The 20148-nt window shown below is 48.2% G+C and overlaps 1 protein-coding gene across 1 annotated transcript in view; it reads left to right on the top strand.

Annotated features, from left to right (window-relative positions):
• The window catches only part of LOC106815906 (E3 ubiquitin-protein ligase UBR5-like), a 66237-nt gene extending 50568 nt beyond the window's left edge, over positions 1–15669 (top strand). Inside the window, exons 46-60 of the mRNA XM_014820434.1 lie at positions 1319–1907; positions 2341–2569; positions 3234–3562; positions 4121–4337; positions 4893–5003; positions 5146–5287; positions 6660–6877; positions 7178–7311; positions 7721–7927; positions 8733–8801; positions 8937–8967; positions 11016–11141; positions 11579–11723; positions 12035–12120; positions 12889–15669. Coding sequence (XP_014675920.1) covers positions 1319–1907; positions 2341–2569; positions 3234–3562; positions 4121–4337; positions 4893–5003; positions 5146–5287; positions 6660–6877; positions 7178–7311; positions 7721–7927; positions 8733–8801; positions 8937–8967; positions 11016–11141; positions 11579–11723; positions 12035–12120; positions 12889–13101 — 2846 coding nt within the window. The 3' untranslated portion in view covers positions 13102–15669. The remainder of the gene's footprint in view (positions 1–1318; positions 1908–2340; positions 2570–3233; positions 3563–4120; positions 4338–4892; positions 5004–5145; positions 5288–6659; positions 6878–7177; positions 7312–7720; positions 7928–8732; positions 8802–8936; positions 8968–11015; positions 11142–11578; positions 11724–12034; positions 12121–12888) is intronic.
• The last annotated feature ends 4479 nt before the right edge of the window (positions 15670–20148 follow it).

The raw sequence follows: 20148 nt of genomic DNA, 5'->3' as shown, positions 1-20148 counted from the left end.
GGCAAAAACTATACGCACGGAATCAGTATGATAGCGATACGTACGGGCGTCGGCTCATCAGACCGCGCACTCGTAAAAACCGCACACGCTCGCGTAAAGACACGATCGATCAAGCGCAAGAAATAACGAAGCAAAACCGCACGACAAGATCGAACGCCACGCCGAGACTCACCTTGCCATCGAACAGATCCCTGCTGCGCCGAGCCGTTCCTCAGCTTCTCGCATTTCTCGGCCGAAACCTTGGCTTCCTTCACGGGGAAGCCCAGCTCGAGATGATGGATCCTGGCTCGGCGCCTGACAGTCTTCGACGAACACTCGCCCGAAGATCGCAGCGTCGTACTCCGATCGCCTAGGAAGAATGCTCGTGTGACAACCCAGCGTGGCCGTCACGTTCGAATTGGCGCTGTCGGCGAAAAAAAAAATAGATCAGAAAAAAAATTCACGAGAATAAATCTACGTGCCGTTCAATCACATCGAAGGCCCTGACGTCGTAAAAAATTAAATCGATTCAGAAAACCAAATGCAGAGGAAGCAATAAATCTAGCCGGAATATACGCAGGGAGAAAGTTACGAGCTGAGTCGGCTCGGAATGATCCAAGAGATAGGCCGGATCAAGAATGCAAATATAAACAAGGAGAGGAAGCGCCGCCATATCGTGGCCCAAATTTGGCGTTCGGCAGGAGACCTAGAACAATTAGTGTTCATTTGTCTCGGGTTCAATCTTGCACTAGCCGTTTTCAGGCTGATTAGCGTCCCATGAATGGCGGCCTTTGAGACGAAAAGCACACAGCCATTCGCTTCCTCTCCTTCGTTATGTTTAGCTCTTGGCCGCGGAAAGATTGATTTCAAAAGAAATGTATTAAATGTGACACAATATATGAAATTAATTATCCATAAAAATTTCACGACGACGTTACACAAATAATAATATTATTTAGCCATTAAGAATGTTTAAAACACAGTTATAAAAACAATAACAATGCACACCTGGACGGTCAAGCGACGCGCCGGCGTGACAGACTGCCGCCTGCAAAACTGTTCTCAGTGACAACGGCTCGGCGTCGCGCCGTAAGGTGGACGCCGCGCAAGCTGTGCTGCAGCGCGCGGAGCGGCGGCGGTGGTAGGCTGCGCGATGAGCGGTTAGGCCGACGGCGACGTCTCCACGCGTGACGTTCGCCGCGACTGTCGTCGGCGCGCGGACGCATCCTCGCGACGTGACGAGGTTCTACCGGCTGCTCCTGTCTCGGCGTGAACGCGACCTCCGGACGACCATCGCTTGCCTCTGCCGTGGCCCGGCACCTCGTCGCGACCTTTGCAGAGTGTCAGTCGCCACGCGGGCCCGAGCTCGTCCGTGCACGAGTCACGCTCGCCTGCTGCTGCGCGGCGGCGACGGGCGGCCTCCACCTGCCGCTCGCGTCGCACTCCCGCCGCACGGCCGACAACGATCGCCGATGCCTCGGCGGCTCTCCAGCCGCCTCCGCCGCGCCCCCTGCCTCGCCGTCGCGTCTCGGGGCGGGGGCGCGCACCCGACGATCCAGGCTTCTGATGCTCGACCGCGCGGGCGGCGGAAGCGGGGGAGGATCGGACGCGGCGCTGTGGACTGCGCGTGGCTGGAGGCGCCACGCTGTAGAGGCGACGGGTACGTGTGCCGCCTTGCCGCCGCGCCCGCCTGCTGCCCGACCGTGCGCATCGACAGACCCTGCCGTGTCGGCGCGCCTCGAGCGATCGGCCGAACGCGTCGTCGTCGCCGCCGCCGCCGCGGAGATCGCTGCCCCGCGCGACGCCGAACAGCCTCCTTTCGCCCGACGCGAGTTCGGCTTGCAGCAGTGCGCTGGTCCGCCGACGCGGCAGCGCGCGCTGCAGCGGGCCGTCGTGAACGGCGTCCGCTCGGCGGACAGCCAAGGAAGGTCCGCTCCCGAGGTCGCGAGCGCATGAAGAACGTGCGATTGCGGCGGACCCGTGCGGACCCGCCGCTGCAGCCGCCGCCGCCGCGGTCGTCGTGCGGTCCGTCGAACTCCGTCTTCCATGGCGACCGGCGGCGCGCCGGCGAGAGCGCTCTCGTCTCCAAGTTGTCGTTCTCGTCGTGGTCGTGCCAACGAGGCGGCGGGCGACAGCGCGGCCTGGCTGCCGCGTCGGCGACCGCAGCAGCGCCGGCGCGTTTCCGCGACAAAAAACGCACACTGCTTATCTATATTTATCGATATGCATAACAAGTTTGTCTTCTGTTTCTTTTTATGCAGGATAATTGGGCTCTGCCTGCTGCAGAACGAACTCTGTCCATTCCACTTCAACCGTTATTGATACGCGTAACAAGTTTGTCTTCTGTTTCTTTTTATGCAGGATAATTGGGCTCTGCCTGCTGCAGAACGAACTCTGTCCATTCCACTTCAACCGTCACGTGATCAAGTACGCACTCGGGCACAAGATCGGCTGGCACGACCTCGCGTTCTTCGACCCCGTCATGTACGAGAGCCTGCGACAGCTGATCCTCGACGCCGAGCCGAAGGCAGCCAGCCTCATGTTCGCTGCCCTTGACCTGACCTTCAGCATCGACTTTCGGCCGGAGGAGGTAGGACGCAGCGGCGACGTGGTTCGAAGCGCGTGACGTATATATGTCGCGCTGCTCAGAGGACATGCTCCGTTTGAAGCGCGTGACGTATATATCATTGTAATATCGTGCTGCTCGGAAGGTGCGCTCCATTGCGTTAGATGCACCCGAAATTTAGAAGGTTATGTATGTAATCTTAACGTAATTGTAAGAATACGGCGTATAATGGCAATCGTCAAATTGCGAAAATTTCTCGATGGCCGTAGTTAGCTTGTCAATCAGTTGTCTTCGGTCAGATATTCTATGTAGTGTGCTGCTCATGGTTATAGCATGTAATTGTAATAATACAGCGTATACCAATATTTGTTTAATCACAAGATTATACTCAAGGCCATAGCTAGCTTGTTGCCCGATTGTATTCGGTCAGATATTCTACATCGTGTGCTGCTGCTCATGGTTCGGTGTTAATTTCCCCCGGGCGTAGAGGGAGGGTGCCGCTACGTGGCAGCACTAATGTTAGGGTTAGGGTTAGGGAAATAAGGCCATGTCTAGCATGGAAGTATGACTGTGGAATGACGGAAGTGTACGAAGTGACTAGTGCTGCCAGCCTGCCACGTAGCGGCACCCTCCCTCTACGCCCGGGGGAAAGTGACGCCCCTCGTGGTTGTGGTATGTTGTTCTGTAGTTCGTGCACGCGAGCTCGGCCCGCTCGGCGACGACCTCTGCAAAGGTCGCGACGAGGTCGCCGGAGGTCGCGAGGTCGTCGGAGGTCGCGGCACGCGAGCAGGAGCAGCCGGTGAACCTCGTCACGTCGGAGATCGTCGACGCCGCCGACGACGTGTCGGCGAACGTCACCGTGGAGACGTCGCCCGTGGTAACGCTCATCGCGCAGCCTCCACCGCCGCCTCCGCCGCTGCACACGCTGCCGCCGGCGCCACCTACGCGCGACGCCGAGCCGTTGTCACTGAGACAGTTTCCGGCGCAGTCTGTCACGCCGCCGTCGCTGCCGTCCAGGTGTGCATTGTTATTGTTTTTATACTGTGTTTTAAATTTAATGGTAATAATAATATTATTATTGTGTAACGTCGTGTGAAATTTATGGTAATTAATTTCATATTGTGTCACATTAATACATTTCTTTTGAATCAATCTTATCCCGGCCAAGGAGCTAAACATAACAAGGAGAGGAAGCGAATTGGCTGTGTGCTTTTCGTCTCAAGGGCGCCATCTATGGACCATAATCAGCTGAAACGGCTGTGCAGACTGAACCCAGAGACAATAGAACACTAATCTGTTCTAGGGTCTCTGCCGAACCCAAATTTGGGCCAGATATGGCGGCGCTTCCTCTCCTTGTTATATTTAGCTTCTTGATCCCGGCTATCTTTGATCATTCCCGAGCCGATTCTCACTCGTAACTTTTCTCCCTCGTATATTTCCCGTAGATTTATTCTCTCTGCATTTGTTTTCTGATCGATTAATTTTTTTACCGTCAGGCCTTCGAATGTGATTGGAACGGCACGTAGATTTATTCTCGTGAATTTTTTTTCTGATCTATTTTTTTTTCGCCGACAGGCCATCGAACGTGATCGGCACGCTGGTGTCACACGACATTCTCCTAGGCCGATGGCGTACGACGCTCGACCTTTTCGGGCGAGTGTTCGTCGAAGACGTCGGCGCCGAGCCAGGATCCATCATCTCCGAGCTGGGGGGCTTCCCTGTGAAGGAAGCCAAGTTTCGCCGCGAGATGGAGAAGCTGAGGAACTCGCAGCAGAGGGATCTGTCGATGGAGGTGAGTCTGGCGTGGGTCGAGCCTGTCGTGCGGTTTGCGTCGTTATTTTGCGTGATCGATCGTGTTGTTTAGCGAGCGTGTGCGGTTTCTACGAGTGCGGTCTGTGAGCCGACGCCCGTATCGTATCATAACTGATCCCGGCGTATAGTTTGCGGTGTATCGTTTGCGGTGTATCGAATTGTCTTGTTTAGCGAGCGTGTAAGATTTTTTGTGGCCGTTAATATGAATATAATATGTTAATAGTTGCTAATTGAAATTGAGAAGCTCAGTGTAGGTTAAGTGCATTAAATTGCAACTATTGGTTGTTTTATTTGTTATTATTTATTACAATTATTTATTTATTATTTTATTACCTTCGTTTTGTCAGGAAGTGGTTACTTGAGAAAATTATTAAAGTGTAGTAGGATTTTTTAGATACATTTTATATTGGTGCATATATTTGTATCTTGAAACTTTAAACAGAGCATTTCATTGTCTCTACATTATTCGCGTCATTGTGACATCGATAAAGCGTTGCATGTTAGCTAGCGTGTTCATTGTGATTTTGGCCACCAGGTGGAGCGAGAGCGGCCCCAGCTCATTCAGCAGACGCTGAAGCAACTGAACCAGTTTTACAACAGACGTACAAACACCGTTGGTCCCGTCATGGCAGTGCATCGCGTGAAGGTGAGGGACTTGTTTAGAAACCATAATAGAGTCTATAGAACCTATGTGGAATGGTCAGTCAGGGAATACACCAAAAGTGTCTTTTATGGAAAGGTTTCCTTTCTATAGATGTAACTGTATGACGATGTTTCTTACGATGCAGGTGAGCTTCAAGGAGGAACCTGGAGAGGGCAGCGGTGTAGCGCGCAGTTACTACACGGCTGTTGCCAATGCCTTCCTCTCAGGAGAGAAGCTGCCATCTCTAGACGGCACGCAGATTGGAGTGGGCAAGGGCCTCCAGTACAGTACGTACTTGGCCAAAGAACTACGTAATGATGATTCTTGCCTCATAGCTTTAGTCGCATCGCTCATTGCATGCAGTATAGTACGTACTTGGCCAAAGAACTACGTAATAACGATTCTTGCTTTATGGCCTTAGTCGCATCGCTCATTGCATGCAGTACAGTACGTACTTGGCCAAAGAACTACGTAATAACGAGTATTGCTTCATAGCCGTAGTCGTATCGCTCATTGCATGCAGTACAGTACGTACTTGGCCAAAGAACTACGTAATAATGAATCATGCCTCTTAGCCTTAGTCTTATCGCTCGTTGCATGGAAGTCATGCCACGAAATCGTGGCAATATCAGCTGCTGTATTGCTCAATGCATGTTTGGAAGCCATGAAATAAAGCTTTCATCTCAGCTTCCACTTCAATCATAAGAATCGCAATATGTGTAGGAGCATGTTTTTGTCAAAGAAAAAACAACGGGAGGCAGCATTCGCTTGCGCAAATTTCACCCATTGGCATATCTAGTAGGATTCGATATAATAATTTAAAAATGCTCCAAAGTTTAGTTAGTATAGCTATAAGTTGCACTCTTATTTGAGCAATCTTTATTGTTGTCTTCGTTGTTAGTATAGAACGAACATACATTTGTACAGATATACAGCAATTCTTAGGTTGGCAGACTTGTGAGCTTGCTCTAGCCGCTGTTTTATTATTTGTTATTGAATCAATTTAGCATCATGTAGCGCAGTGTATCACGTAAGCAGATAGAAACAGCTTCTACTTTACACAGACAGAATTAAGACACTCTACGTAACAAATAATAAATTTAATAAATAACTTGACTCTGTGCCTAACAGATCGATGTAGGATAACCTATCAGGCAGCCACCTTACTACGAGTGTATCATCCGTGTTGGTCTCGCTAGATTTAATCCTTGTTACTACTGAACACCTACTTTATACCAGTGGACTAACCCCCCGCTGTAGTATTTACTGTGAAAGCAGCTGCGTGGCCTCGGGTCCAGGAAACAGAGATAGGCACCGCCCTATGCGCCACATTAAAAAACTGGGGAACACTGTTTCACAGCGATTCGTAGGTTTTCCGACTCGCAAGCTCACTCACGTCCGCCGTTCGTCGTAAAAAGCTGTCGACGTGACACTAAAGCCCGGCGCACACGTGAGTTATTTTACTCAAGTAAAATGACGCATGAGTCATTTTACTCACGTGTGCGGCGGATTTTCGTCGAGTAATTTGACGCATGCATCATTTTACTCACGTGTGCGGCGGATTTTCGTCGAGTAATTTGACTCGTGCGTCATTTTACTTGAGTAAAATAACTCACGTGTGCGCCGGGCTTAACGGGCGAACGTTGTTCTTCCTGGCAGACCTGATCCAGCGTCTGCGCACACGCGAGCGGGAGCGAGAGCAGCAGCGTCGCGCCCTGCAGAGGGAGCGCAGCAAGGAGCGTACGTCTCGCCGAACGACCCTCTCCTACGACGCGCGCACGTTCGTCGCGCCGGGGGAGGGCGAGAACGAACACCTGCCCGAGGACAAGAGGCAGCTCGGGGAGAGGCTCTACCCGAAGGTTCAAGCCCTGAGACCCGTAAGGGATTTTAGCATTTGCGCGACGTGGGGGGGTCGCGCGTTGTCTGTCGGTTGTTTTTCGCGTAGCAATGACATTCTCGTGATGTCTAACGCTGTAAAAAGGCTACTCTTAAAGTCTGAGACCTCAGGCTTGTAAGCATCCAAGATTTTAGCGTGTTCTGTTTTTTTTACGTTTCGGTTTGTGTTGTTGTGTCGTGTTTGTTCGGTTTGTTGTTTGTTGTTTGTTTCGCCGCGTGCCTCGGCTCGTGGGTGAGAGCTAGTGAGTGAGTTCTCATGCTGACTCTCTCCTCTCTAACAGACGCTGGCAGGGAAGATCACCGGCATGCTACTGGAGCTGTCGCCAGCTCAGCTGCTGCTGCTGCTTGCGTCCGAAGACTCGCTGATGGGCAGGGTAGAGGAAGCTGTCGAAATCATCATGTCACAGGGTAACAGGTGCGTCGCCATCTCGTCCGACACCGAGCGTTTAAATTTAATTAAATGTAAAATTTAATTTAATTTTTAATTGAAATTTAAGTTTGTGGCGAGGAAAGCGTTGCTTTGCGTTTATTCAGAAGTAGAATAGGACACCACAGCAAGTTGTAGCGCCACGGTGGTGAACATTTCTTTCTAGGAAGACTTATGAAGTGGACTTGATGCTTAACAACACTTTTTGCTAACACGTGCTACAAAGTGAGATAAATACACCGCGTAGAATTTATATCTCTATTTTCACAGCATTTCCCTGTTTCTCTCTCTTTTTTTCACATAAATTCCCAATTTTCCCTCGTTTTTTTAGCCTCTAATTCCCATTTTCCCAATTTTCGATCGACCGCGTGTTACTTGACGCCCCGTGTTTATCTAGGAACTCGGACTCTCCCCTCGATCTGGAACTGTTCAATCTGTCGAGCGAGAAGACGAAACGTCGCAGCAGCGACACAGAGGGAGACGATGAGGAGACTCTAGACGACAGCGCGCCGCTGTTCTACCAGCCGAGCAAGAGAGGCTTCTACTCTCCCCGGCCCGGCAAGAACACCCCGGAGAGGCTCAATTGCTTTAGGAATGTTGGAAGGTAGGCGGGAATTTTCCAATATACCTGCAGATTGGTCAATCGTTTTAGAAATGTGGGAAGGTAGGCGTGGGGAATCTTCCGATGTTCCTGCAGAATGATCGATCGCTTTAGAAATGTGGGAAGGTAGGCGCAGGAATCTTCCGATGTTCCTGCAGAATGATCGATCGCTCTTGAAATGTTGGAAGGTAGGCGCAGGAATCTTCCGATGTTCCTGCAGAATGATCGATCACTCTTGAAATGTTGGAAGGTAGGCGCAGGAATCTTCCGATGTTCCTGCAGAATGATCGATCACTCTTGAAATGTTGGAAGGTAGGCGCAGGATCGTTCCGATGTTCCTGCAGTAATAATCGATCGCATCTGTGGGAGAAGCATCCGATGTTGAGAGTGACGCTCGAAGAGGCGCGACCCGTGCAGAAATCATCCTTGATGGCGAGCCGACTTCGATGTTGCTGCAGAATGATCGAGTCGCTCTTGAAATGTTGGAAGGTGGGCTAGAATCTTCCGACACTGTCCCAACACGCTCGATTGGTTTACAAATGTTGGAACGTAGGATTGAATCTGCTGTATGTTATTATTAAAGAGATTAAGCTTTGTGTTTGAATTGGAAAACGGGTCAATCAGCATTTCGTATGTGGATACCTAACAAAATATTGTAAATCGTGCTGACAATTGCAGGCTTAGTGGTGAACGTTCTATCTGCGGTGACTTTCTTCATGGCTCCTACAGATCCCACAAAAAACGCACACTGCTTATCTATATTTATCGATATGTCATTAACAAAGTTGTCTCTGTTTTTTTTATGCTAGATAATTGAGGCTCTGCCTGCTGTGCAGACGAACTCTGTCCATTCCAACTTCCAACCGTCACGGAATCAGTACGCACCTCGGGCACAAGATCGGCTGCAGCGCCTCGCGTTTTCGACACCCGTCAATGCTACGAGAGCTGCCGAAAAGCTGATCCTGACGCGAGCCGAGGCAGCCAGCCTCATGTTCGCTGCCCTTAGACCTTGATCCTTCAGCATCGACTTTCGGCCGGAGGAGGTAGGAGCAGGGCGACGATGTTGCGAAGCGCGTGACGTATATATTATCGTGTAATATCGGGCTGCTCGTAAGGCGCGCTCCTTGCGTTAGATGCAACCCGAAATTTAGAGGTTATTATGCTATTTTTTTATCTTAACGTAATTGTAAGAAATACGGCGTATAATGGCAATCGCAAATTGCGAAAATTTCCTGCCGATGGCCGTATTAGCTTGTCACATCAGTTGTCTTTCGTCAGCATATTCTATGTAGTGTGTGCTCATGGTTATAAGTATGTAATGTGTAATAATACAGGCATATACGCCAATATAATTGGTTTAATCACAAGATTATCCTCAGGCCATAGCTAGCTTGTTGGCCAGCGATTGTATTCGTCAGTATTATTCTACATCGTGTGCTGCTGGTCAGGGTTAGGAAATAGAGGCGCATGTCTAGCATGGAAGTAGACTGTGGAATGACGGAAGTGTGGAGTCTAGTGCTCGGCCACGCTAGCGCGGCACCCTCCCTCTACGCCCAGGGGGAAAGTGGCGGCCCCCTGCATGGTTGTGGTAATTTGTTCTGTAGGGAAGCAAGACAGGTTTGAGCTGATCACCTCATGGTTGTGGGTATGTTGTTTCTGTAGGGAGGCGAACCAGGTTGAGGCGATCCCTCATGTTGTGTGATGTTGTTCTGTAGGGAGGCGGACAGGTGAGTTCTGATCGCCTCACTGTTGTGGTATGTTGTTGCTGTATGGGAGGCGGACAGGTTTGAGCTGATCCCTCATGGTTGTGTATGTTTGTTTGTAGGAGGCGGACCAGGTTGAGTCTGATCCTGCTATGGTTGTGGTAATTGCTATGTTCTGTAGGGAGGTGGACAAGGTTGATGCTGATGCCTCGATGTGCGATGTTGTTTCTGTAGGGAGGTGGACAGGTTGAGCTGAATCGCTGACATGGATTGTGTATGTTGTTCTTGTAGGGAGGCGGACAAGGTTGAGGCTGATCCCTCATGGTTGGGTATGTTGTTTCTGTAGGGAGGTGGACAGGTTTGAGCTGATTCCCTGCATGGTGTGTGTCATGTTGTTGCTTAGTAGGGAGGGCAGTACAGGTTGGTAGGCTGATCTCATAGGTGTGGTATGTTGTTCTGTAGGGAGGCGACAGTTGAGGCTGAGATTCCATCATGTGTGGTATGTTGTGTTGCTGTAAGAGGAGGCGGACAGGTTGAGCTTGTCGCTCATGATTGTGGTATGTGTTTTCTGTAGGGAGCGACAGGTTGCGCTGATCCCTCATGGTTGTCGGTATGTGTCCTGTAGAGGAGGCGGACAGGTTTGAGGACTGATGCCCTCATGGTTGTCGGTAGTTGTCCCTGAGAGAATGACAGGTTGAGCTGATCCCCTCATGTTGTGGTATGTTTGTTCTGTAGGAGGCGGACAGGTTGGAGCTGATCGCCTCATGGTTGTGGTAGTGTTGTTTAGATAGGAAGGCGGCAGCAGGTTGAGACTTGATCCCTCGATGAGTTTGTGTATGTTGTTCTGTAGGGAGGCGCGACAGGTTGAAGCTATCCTCATGGTATGTGTATGTTGTCTGTAGAGAAGGTGGACAGGTTGAGCTGATCGCCTCATGTTGTGTATGTTGTTCTGTAGCGGAGGCAGACAGGTTGAGCTGATCCCATGCATGGCTTTTGTGGTATGAGTTGTTGTCTGTAAGAGAGCAGACAGGTTGAGCTGATCCGCTCATGGTTTGTGTATGTTGTCCTGTAGGGAAGGCGACAGGTTGAGGTATCCCTCATCGGTTGTGGTATGTTGTTCTGTAGGGAGGCGACAGGTTGAGCTGATCCCTCATGTTGTGGTATGTTGTTCTGTAGGGAGGAGACAGGTTGAGCTGATCCCCTCGTGGTTGTGGTATGTTGTCCTGTAGGGAGGCGGACAGGTTGAGCTGATCCCTCATGGTTGTGGTATGTTGTTCTGTAGGGAGGCGGACAGGTTGAGCTGATCCCTCATGGTTGTGGTATGTTGTTCTGTAGGGAGGCGGACAGGTTGAGCTGATCCCTCATGGTTGTGGTATGTTGTTCTGTAGGGAGGCGGACAGGTTGAGCTGATCCCTCACGGCAGCGAGGTGGAGGTAACACCGCAGAACGTGTACGAGTACGTGCGCCTCTACGCCGAATACCGCATGGTCAAGGTCGCCGAGAAATCGCTGGAAGTAAGAGAGCGATCATTCGGGGCAAAGATCGCTGTTAGGAAACGTTTTTGGGGGTGTTTTCTATTAAAATGGAGTGTTTTAAACAAATTTCAGTTACAGTATGGTAGCGTACAGTAGTGGGCATTAGCAATGTACTTTGTTTAGTTTTACTAGTTTTACTGATATTTAAATAAGGAAAGTGGATGAAGTACAGGTTCCTTTGTTTATAACTCGCTTACTTGCTGGAAATTATGGTTACTTGGCATTTGTTATCAGTTTAATAATTTTATGAAACCTGTCCGGAACAGTGTCATAATTGTGCATAACGTGATATTTATATGTATATGTATGTATGTATATATATATATATAATATACATGTATATATATGTGTGTGTGTCCACATTGGCTACAGGCTAGTTTCATTCGTCTTTATCTTTAACATTCTGTTTACCGCAGAATCTGAAGCAAGGTGTGTTTGATGTGCTGCCCAACAATGCGTTGGATGGATTAACAGCCGAAGATTTCAGACTGCTGCTCAACGGAGTTGGCAAAGTTGACGTTCAGACACTCATAGGCTACACTTCATTCATGAATGAGAGCGGTACGTAGATTAGCTGGTATTAGCATTACTGGTGTTATCTATGCTGAATGACCTCACAGCTCGAATATATAAGTGATGAAATATTGTTGACAGATTTTCATGATTACTCAATTAAACATGATACAAACGTATCGTAATACTAATACATAAGGTTGGGTGTGTTGCTCGATTATTATTGTTTATTGTTTATTGTTTATTATTATTATTGTTTATTGTTTTCTTCGTCGGTAATCTTATAGCATGATGGTGTTGTGTAGACTTATTTGTCATTGTCTGGCTGAATGACAGTGACATGGGGATTTTCGTTGCAGGGGAGAGTGGAGAAAAGCTACTGAGGTTCAAGCGCTGGTTTTGGTCCATCGTGGAAAAGATGAACAATCAGGAGAGACAGGACCTGGTAAGATTGTAACCCATTATTATAGCGAAGATTCCACTTGAAACCGTATGTCTCGCATGCATTTATTATGGATTGGTCGACATTTATTTGTAGGGATTGATTTTTATTATGCGCTTAATTAATTCTTATCCTAAATTAAAATCCAATTCGCTTTCATGACTATCTTAACACGTGGACATCAAAATCTCAGGCTGGGTAAATTATTGGGTTTATCCCACTAATCATTTGTTCTATCTAGACCGCCCATCGTCGCCGGATCTGTGTGGCCAACTAAAACGAAACGAAAATTTTGATGTCTTACTAAATTCCCGCTCGAAAATCTTACAAAATTCCCCGTCACGCGAAATACCCCCATGAAAATTCCTACGTCTCATGAAATTCCCCCGCAGAAAAAAATTCAACGTCTTGCGAAATTTCCCTGCGAAAATTTCGGACATCCCGCGTAATTTCACGTCTTTTTCTTCCACTTCGTGCGTGTGCCCGCGGCAGGTGTACTGAGGTGCCTTCAGCCGTGGCTCGACCCGAAATTTCCTCTGAAATTTCGACGTCTCGCGAAATTTCCTGTAAAAATTTCAACGTCTCGCCAAATAACCGCCCATAACATTTTGTCATCTCGCGAAATTCCTCCAAGAAATTTCGGACGTCTCGCCAAAATTTCCCTGCAACAATTCAACGTCTTGCGAAACTTCCCCGCGAAAATTTCGGACATCCCGCATGATTCAACGTGTTTTTCTTTCCACTTCTTGCGTGTGCGCGCGCGCTCGGCAGGTGTACTTCTGGACGTCGAGCCCGGCGCTGCCGGCGAGCGAGGAGGGCTTCCAGCCCATGCCGACCATCACCGTGCGGCCCGCCGACGACAACCACCTGCCCACAGCGAACACGTGCATCTCGCGCCTCTACATCCCGCTCTACTCGTCCAAGGCCGTGCTCAAGCAGAAGCTGCTGCTCGCCATCAAGACGAAGACGTTCGGATTCGTGTGAACCGGGGGAGTTATAACCCGGGATGATAACTCCGGGGGGTGCCCTCCCCCCTCCCAGAGCCGGAGTCGGCGAGAAAGTGCTCCCGCCCGGCTGTCGTTTTGTTTTCCCGGATGGATGGGAAGTGCGGCGGGGAGTTATCCCCGGCAGTCATCCGGGTGGGGGGTGCCCTCCCCCCTCCCAGAGCCGGAGTCGGCGAGAAAGTGCTCGCACCCGGCTGTCGTTCTGTTTTTCCGGACGGGATGTACGGCGGGGAGTTATCCCCGGCAGTCATCCGGGTGGGGGGTGCCCTCCCCCCTCCCAGAGCCGGAGTCGGCGAGTAAGTGCTCGCGCCCGGCTGTCGTTCTGTTTTCCCGGATGGATGGGAGGTGCGGCGGGGAGTTATTCCCGGCAGTCATCCGGGTGGGGGGTGCCCTCCCCCCTCCCAGAGCCGGAGTCGGCGAGTAAGTGCTCGCGCCCGGCTGTCGTTCTGTTTTTCCGGACGGGATGTACGGCGGGGAGTTATCCCCGGCAGTCATCCGGGTGGAGGGTGCCCTCCCCCCTCCCAGAGCTGGAGTCGGCGAGAAAGTGCTCGCGCCCGGCTGTCGTTCTGTTTTCCCGGACGGGAGGTGCAGTGGGCGGGGGGAGGCAGTGACGCTGTTGTTCCCAGAGCCGGGTTGCAGTGGCGGCGAGAAAATGCACGCTGCGGCTTTTGCCCGGGATTTCGAGATGATCGGTAGGGTAATATTATAGAGAATTCTACTATGAAGAGGACGATGCGGCTTGTTCGCTCGTCCTTGCGACGGCATTTCGAGATTGTCTTCGGAAGTCGGTCGCCGCTCAGAGGCGGCACGGCGTCTGCCGACATTTTTCTATATGCATCTGGATCCCGAGCCTTTCTCGCCTTTCTGTAGGTGATGATATGCACAAGTCGGTATTTCTGATAGCAGGCACGATGCTATGGTAACTATTGTCCAGATACGTGATGCATTCTCCTTACGTTAGCTTGTATACGATGCCAGAACCAACGTTAACTGCATAATAAACATGTTGTGTAAGGCAATTTGTTAGCGTTTATAAACATGCAAAGTACATGTAAAGACAGGGTATGCAAAGATGAATCATTCAGGGTATGCATGATACCTGGTGCTTCATCAATATTAGCACAATTTGTTGCCGCATAGGTTACAGGGATTAAGTCTGGCATTCAGGTGATCTCAAGCACTCTCGGTCCGGCATTTACAGCTGCGAGTACGTGTATATTCCAGCCGACCGTAGGTGTTAAAACTGCCTATCCGCGTGTTGTGCGCGCGAGGCACAGCTCTGCCACACACTGACACATATCAACATGCACGCGTGCTGACTGTTAACCCATGGGTGTGTTCAAGCCTTGGCAGTCGCCGTTTGGCAGGGCTCTGGGCCAAACTGAGAGTGCTCGACTGCAGCTCTCTCTCTACCTGCGTAGCCCCTTGTAGTGGCTGTGTAGAACCTCCTGTAGCGGGAACTAAGAGGCTACACTGGTAGAGATAGCTCTAGAGTATAGCTAGTTGTCAGACGTAACTCCTGCAAAGATAAAGTTCACCCGTTAGGCGCACTATACGCCGCACAGGCGGTTCACAGTAGAAACGTACCTCGCGTGGTCACAGATAAACAAGGGTTGATCGGGAAATGGCTGACTGTCAGTGTGCTGGCCGCGTTAAGAAACAGTTACTATGGTTACTATTATGTACGCCAGTTATAGCATTGTCCACATCTTCAAGCCAGGAATTCAGTAGAGCACGTCAGTGTAATTATATGCAAACACTCACGCGCGCATGCGCACATATATGTACACGTGTATATGTGCAAGTATTTGTTGCACGTGTCCTGTACAAATATGTTGCTCAAAAGGTTTTGTCTGGTAACTGTCTGAGCGTTGGGGCTTCGATCTGGCCCCTGGGGGCAATATACCGGTCGATTTTAATGTGCAGCACGTCGTCGTGTCTGTTTGCGCGGATTGTGTGGACACTGTCATCGCGCGTCTAGCCGTAGTTCTAGTTGTTGGTGTTAAGGATAGGCATCAGCAATAGTGACAGCATCGGAAGGTCTGCATTTGGTGTCTGACCCTGTGAAATATATCCCTTGGTTAATTGTGTAGTAGCGCTTCTTCATGCAATGGGAAGATTAGGTTTCTGTTTATCGATTGGTTTCTTCCAAAAATGTGTCTTTTATTTTTAACTTAATCAGTGTTAGATATGCGACATTTGCAAGGGATATGCAAATTGGCAGTAACACATTTAAAGGAAGTAATTTAATTTAAATGAACGTACCCATGATAAGAAATGCGTAATGAATAAATTTTCAGTCCTTTTTGATAATCTTTTGACAGGGTTGGAATACCTTCTTGTATAATGGTAATTTCTAGTTGTGGCCACAGGTAAATAGTTGGCACTTTATTAAGGTGCCACCTCTATAAAATAAAGATAATGGAAAATTATATACAATAAAACGTAGTATGTCATTTGGGTTCCTGCTATTAAACTGGATTCTACACATATATGCATTTATGTAACAAGTTTTAAGTTCAATAAAACGTAAAAAGTTAATAAGGCAGTATTTGGTTATTATCGGTCATCTATTCAATACACTGTTTACCAGCCATGTGAAGCTTTTATGTTCCCTGTGCGTGCGTGCGTGCGTGCGTGCGTGCGTGCGTGCGTGCGTGCGTGCGTGTGAGCGTGTACGTGTTGGTGTGCGTGTGTGCGCATGCATGTTTGTATGTAGGATCTATTCTGTGGAGCAAGGGGGCAGTTACTATTCCAAAATTTTGCAGAAAAATAAAATAAACGCCAATAATCATGAAAAAAGTGTCATTCGTATTGCAGTCATTGATGAAACATTGTATGGAGCACTCGCGCCACACCACTCACGCTGACTGGCAACTAACTACACCCTCCTCATGTATGACTCGGCGGACTGACGAAAACTTTTTTCTATCCACTTCTAGGAATGTGCGTTGGAGGTTGCCATGAACTTGCTCGTGATGACGTATGCAGCTGCGATCGATTCATTTTTTCATTGGTCAGAATCTATTGCATAACTCACCGTGCACGCGCCTTGCGCCTCCCCCTACAAATGGCCGCTAATTGTATCCCCCGAACGAAGTTCGTGGGGATACTATGGGTTTGGCATCGTCGCGCCGCTGCCGCCGCCGCCGCCGCCGCCGTAGAGATTTCCTTGTGAACGCTCTACCGGCTTCAGTTTTTTTCGGATCATCTTCAAATTTCGCATGAAGGTGCGTTATCGTAAAGCGAAGACGCCTATTGTTTTTGATGTAGGCGGAGTCATCGTTACCATGGTAAGTCAAATTTTCTGTCGCAAATATCTCTACGAACCGTGTAACTTCTGCAGCGTTTTTACCGCCTATTGCCATGAAATTCTACATTTGGTAATTAAAATGTATATTTTAAATTTATATTTAAATTAAAATAATTTAAAAATTAAAGAAATTTTTAAATTTTTTTTATATTTGTATTAAAATTCTGTATTTATATTATATTTAAATTTATGATTGTCATCAAAATATTATATATATATATAGTAGTATAGGACAATTTTAATATCGCGCCTCGTGTGCCAAATTCCGAATGACAATTCCGGTAAAAACAGGCACAAGTTACAGTTCTACAATATTTCGCACAAAAATGTTGTTACCATGGGCAACGATGACTCCGCCACACCATAAAAACGATTGCGTCTTCGCTTACATCACGCACCTTCATGCCAAACTTTGAAGATGATCCGAAGAATGAAGGAAAATAAGAAGATCGGGTAAAAAACTGCCCACCAGGTCACTAGCGACGCTTTAGTTTCACCTTTACCTGATCTTGATCATATTTCTCTTCGCTCTGTAACTCAGGCCCCAATAATTGACGCTAGCGGCGACTTAACTTGTATGTTTACCACATCTTGGGGAGAAGGTCTGTCGCATACCGAAAACCACCACTGTCCTTGACCTTAGTTTGACCTTCACCGTCCGACTTACATTTCCCTCTCGGCCTCGTAGGGTAAGCCAGATTCCATATACTTCGCACATCTGAGGCAGCACGGCAGTTGTCAAACACAACGCTTTGTCTGTTGTGACTTATTTAAGCTTTCACCTGCCTTCTAACGGGTCCTTACAGAGATATTCCATTCATACTAGATCACGGGGGATACATGTAGTTGGCGACAACTGCCCGTTTCTAGTTGTTTTATGGAATTTTAGCTCTCTGTTAATCTCTCTCTTTCAATTTGTATCGCTGCATGTTAATTATCAGGAGTAGATAATAGGGTCCCTATTATCTAATCCTGATGTTATATATGCTGTTATGTCGCATCGAAACGTTAGCGCTGCATGCATGTTATCAACCTTTCCTGTAAGCATTGACCACACACTAACAACGGAGCGGCCTTATTCGTTAACAAAATAATAAATGACTATTGCCGTAGACTCCGAGCAAGAGTTTGGCAATGTATTGTCTAGGTATCACGCACGAACGCATGCACGCACGCACGCACGCACGCACGCACGCACGCATTGTGGCATTGTGATGATTAGTAAGTATGTTTACCTGCGTGTTGCTGCCTACCGTGTGTCGTAACACACGTTACTCAATCACCACCAAAGGAGCGCGTCGTCTGCAATGTTATCAGAGCATATAAATCGCAGGTGATTTATATGCTCTGGTGTTATACAACCAACTATACAACCGACAATCGGCAGTGTAAACGCAAAAGTCGCGCGACCAACCGATCGATAGCAACTAGTTGGGAGATTAGAACCACAGGCACTTGGACCGTTTCAATAATAAAATGATGGTTAATAAATACAACTTGTCAGTACTAGACCTACCAGTACCAGTAATAATGTTTGATTTGACCTAATAACTTCACTTCAACACCGTCCAATACATCGCTGCAACACATAGCGCGCACGCCATTGTGCATGCAAACACTATTACTGGTACTGGTAGGTCTAGTACTGACAAGTTGTATTTATTAACCATCATTTTATTATTGAAACGGTCCAAGTGCCTGTGATTAGAACATGTTCTATTTTTGCCAACTCGGAGTTGCCGAATTGCGAAATTGGTCCAACTCGCCAATTCGCTAACATAAAGTCGGTAGTGTAAACCCAGCGTGCGTGCGTGCCCACGAGCGTTAATTTGCTCATTCATCTGCGATTCCACGCGCTTTTCGCCCTATGGTTTCAGATCGCATATTATTTTGTTGCTGTTTTTATCAGGAAAGTGCGAAAGGTGCACTTACTATCCGGGCAAGACAGGCGTGCGTTCTTTCGGCCTTTTTCCAGCATGTGATCTTGGCACAAACCTTCAGCGAAGCTGCAGTCACTTGTAGCGCGAGGTTCGACGGGTCTACTACCCTGGCAAGCTACAATATTTCTGACGAACACAACTTCACCGTATTCCTTATGTCTGTGTGGCGTTCTCAATAGATCATATCAAAGAGCAAATAAACTCTTAGAGTTACATGTAAAGAAAAGCTGCTTTCTCCAAAACTTCTCAAATTTGTGTTAGTAAGATCACCGGCAGGTGCATCGATACGGATATGAAACCAATGTATGAACTTTAATACATATAATATTTAAATACACGAAAACACTGCCATACTATCAGGAGCTTATAAATGGAATTTCCCCATTTATAAGCTCCTGATACTATTACCGAATAAACGGATAACAAACGCTAGAATTGCTTTTATGCTCAACAGATGTGCCTGGCATTAAATTTTATTATGGCGTGGCGGTTAAACCCACAGATCTATAAACGTATGTGTTGTTGAACGGTGACCAAATTATGATAGAACGTGGATTCGTTGACAGATTTACAATAGACCCGTGTCTGTGTACACCCGCGCGCAAATATAACATGCATGCATCACCTGCAAAAGCACAAACGAGCAAACATGATTTGTTGCGATATATTGTTATGTCTACAGTTATACAATGTGGACATCACATTTTCGCATCTATTGCATCAATTTCCACTAATGGGCACACGCATGTACGTGTTCCCTCCCATCGCACGCGTTTCGTGCCACTCTCCCTCCGTCTGTCATTGAGTCACGGTCTAGTAGAAGTCAATGTTGAGCATCATGTTTCCTAATGAATGGATATCTGGCGGTAACGCTGTGGAAGAGCGCCATGGGGATAATGACGAGAACAGAGCGACTGGCGGTAAAGACAATCTGTACGACGCGCTGCGACCTCTGCTCAGATGCATGAAGCTGTTCGGGATGTGGCCCGTGAGAGAGACGCCGCCAGGAGAGACACGCGTGACGCAGGGATGCTGCGCTGCCATCTACTCAGCCGTTATACTAACTATAATACTCGCGGCACACACATGCGTGTGGATCGTATGCTTGAAGATATTGCTTGTTAGCCAAGATCTACACGCATTCTTAGGGACGGTTTCGTTAACGTCTATATTCCTGCAGCACTGGATAAACATTTGGTTCTTTTTAACGCGAAGAAGTCAGCTATCAAGCTATCATCACGGCTGGAAGCACGCCTTTGTACCGGAAAACAAAATTGCGTCGATTACATGTAAAATCTCTGCTAACCACGTGGATGTTTACAACAAAGCTAGAAATTCTGCCGTGAGGGCTGTTGTGTTAGCAGTAGTTTTTAGTCTTTTCATCATTGTAGGGTACGCTGGCTTACCTTTTATCTCTTCCTATATGAGCACTACATTAAGTGAGTCAGATACTCCCTCGCAAGAGAGCTATATGATTTTGTTAATTGCGGTATTCACCTCTGTAATGCTGGCAAATTACACAGTTACTTTACCAATCTCTCTAGTCAGCTGTTTAGGCGAGGTACTCATACCAGAGTTCTCCAAGTTAACGACAATACTCGAAGATCTTGTGAAAGAGATGAATGACGAGACATCGGCACACTTACACTGCCGAGAAAATTTTCCGCACATCCGTGTTTGTAAACGAGTGAGACGCCGCCACCAGTACCTCTGCACACTAGTGGCGGGTATCGACGCCATGTTTGGACCTATTTTTCTCACGACATGCGGGACA

This window comes from Priapulus caudatus, unplaced genomic scaffold (assembly GCF_000485595.1).
Source record: "Priapulus caudatus unplaced genomic scaffold, Priapulus_caudatus-5.0.1 Scaffold1233, whole genome shotgun sequence".
Taxonomy (NCBI): Eukaryota; Metazoa; Priapulida; class Priapulimorpha; order Priapulimorphida; family Priapulidae; genus Priapulus; species Priapulus caudatus.
The sequence above is the reverse complement of the archived record's forward strand: the minus strand, read 5'-3'. Positions and strand labels throughout refer to the sequence as shown.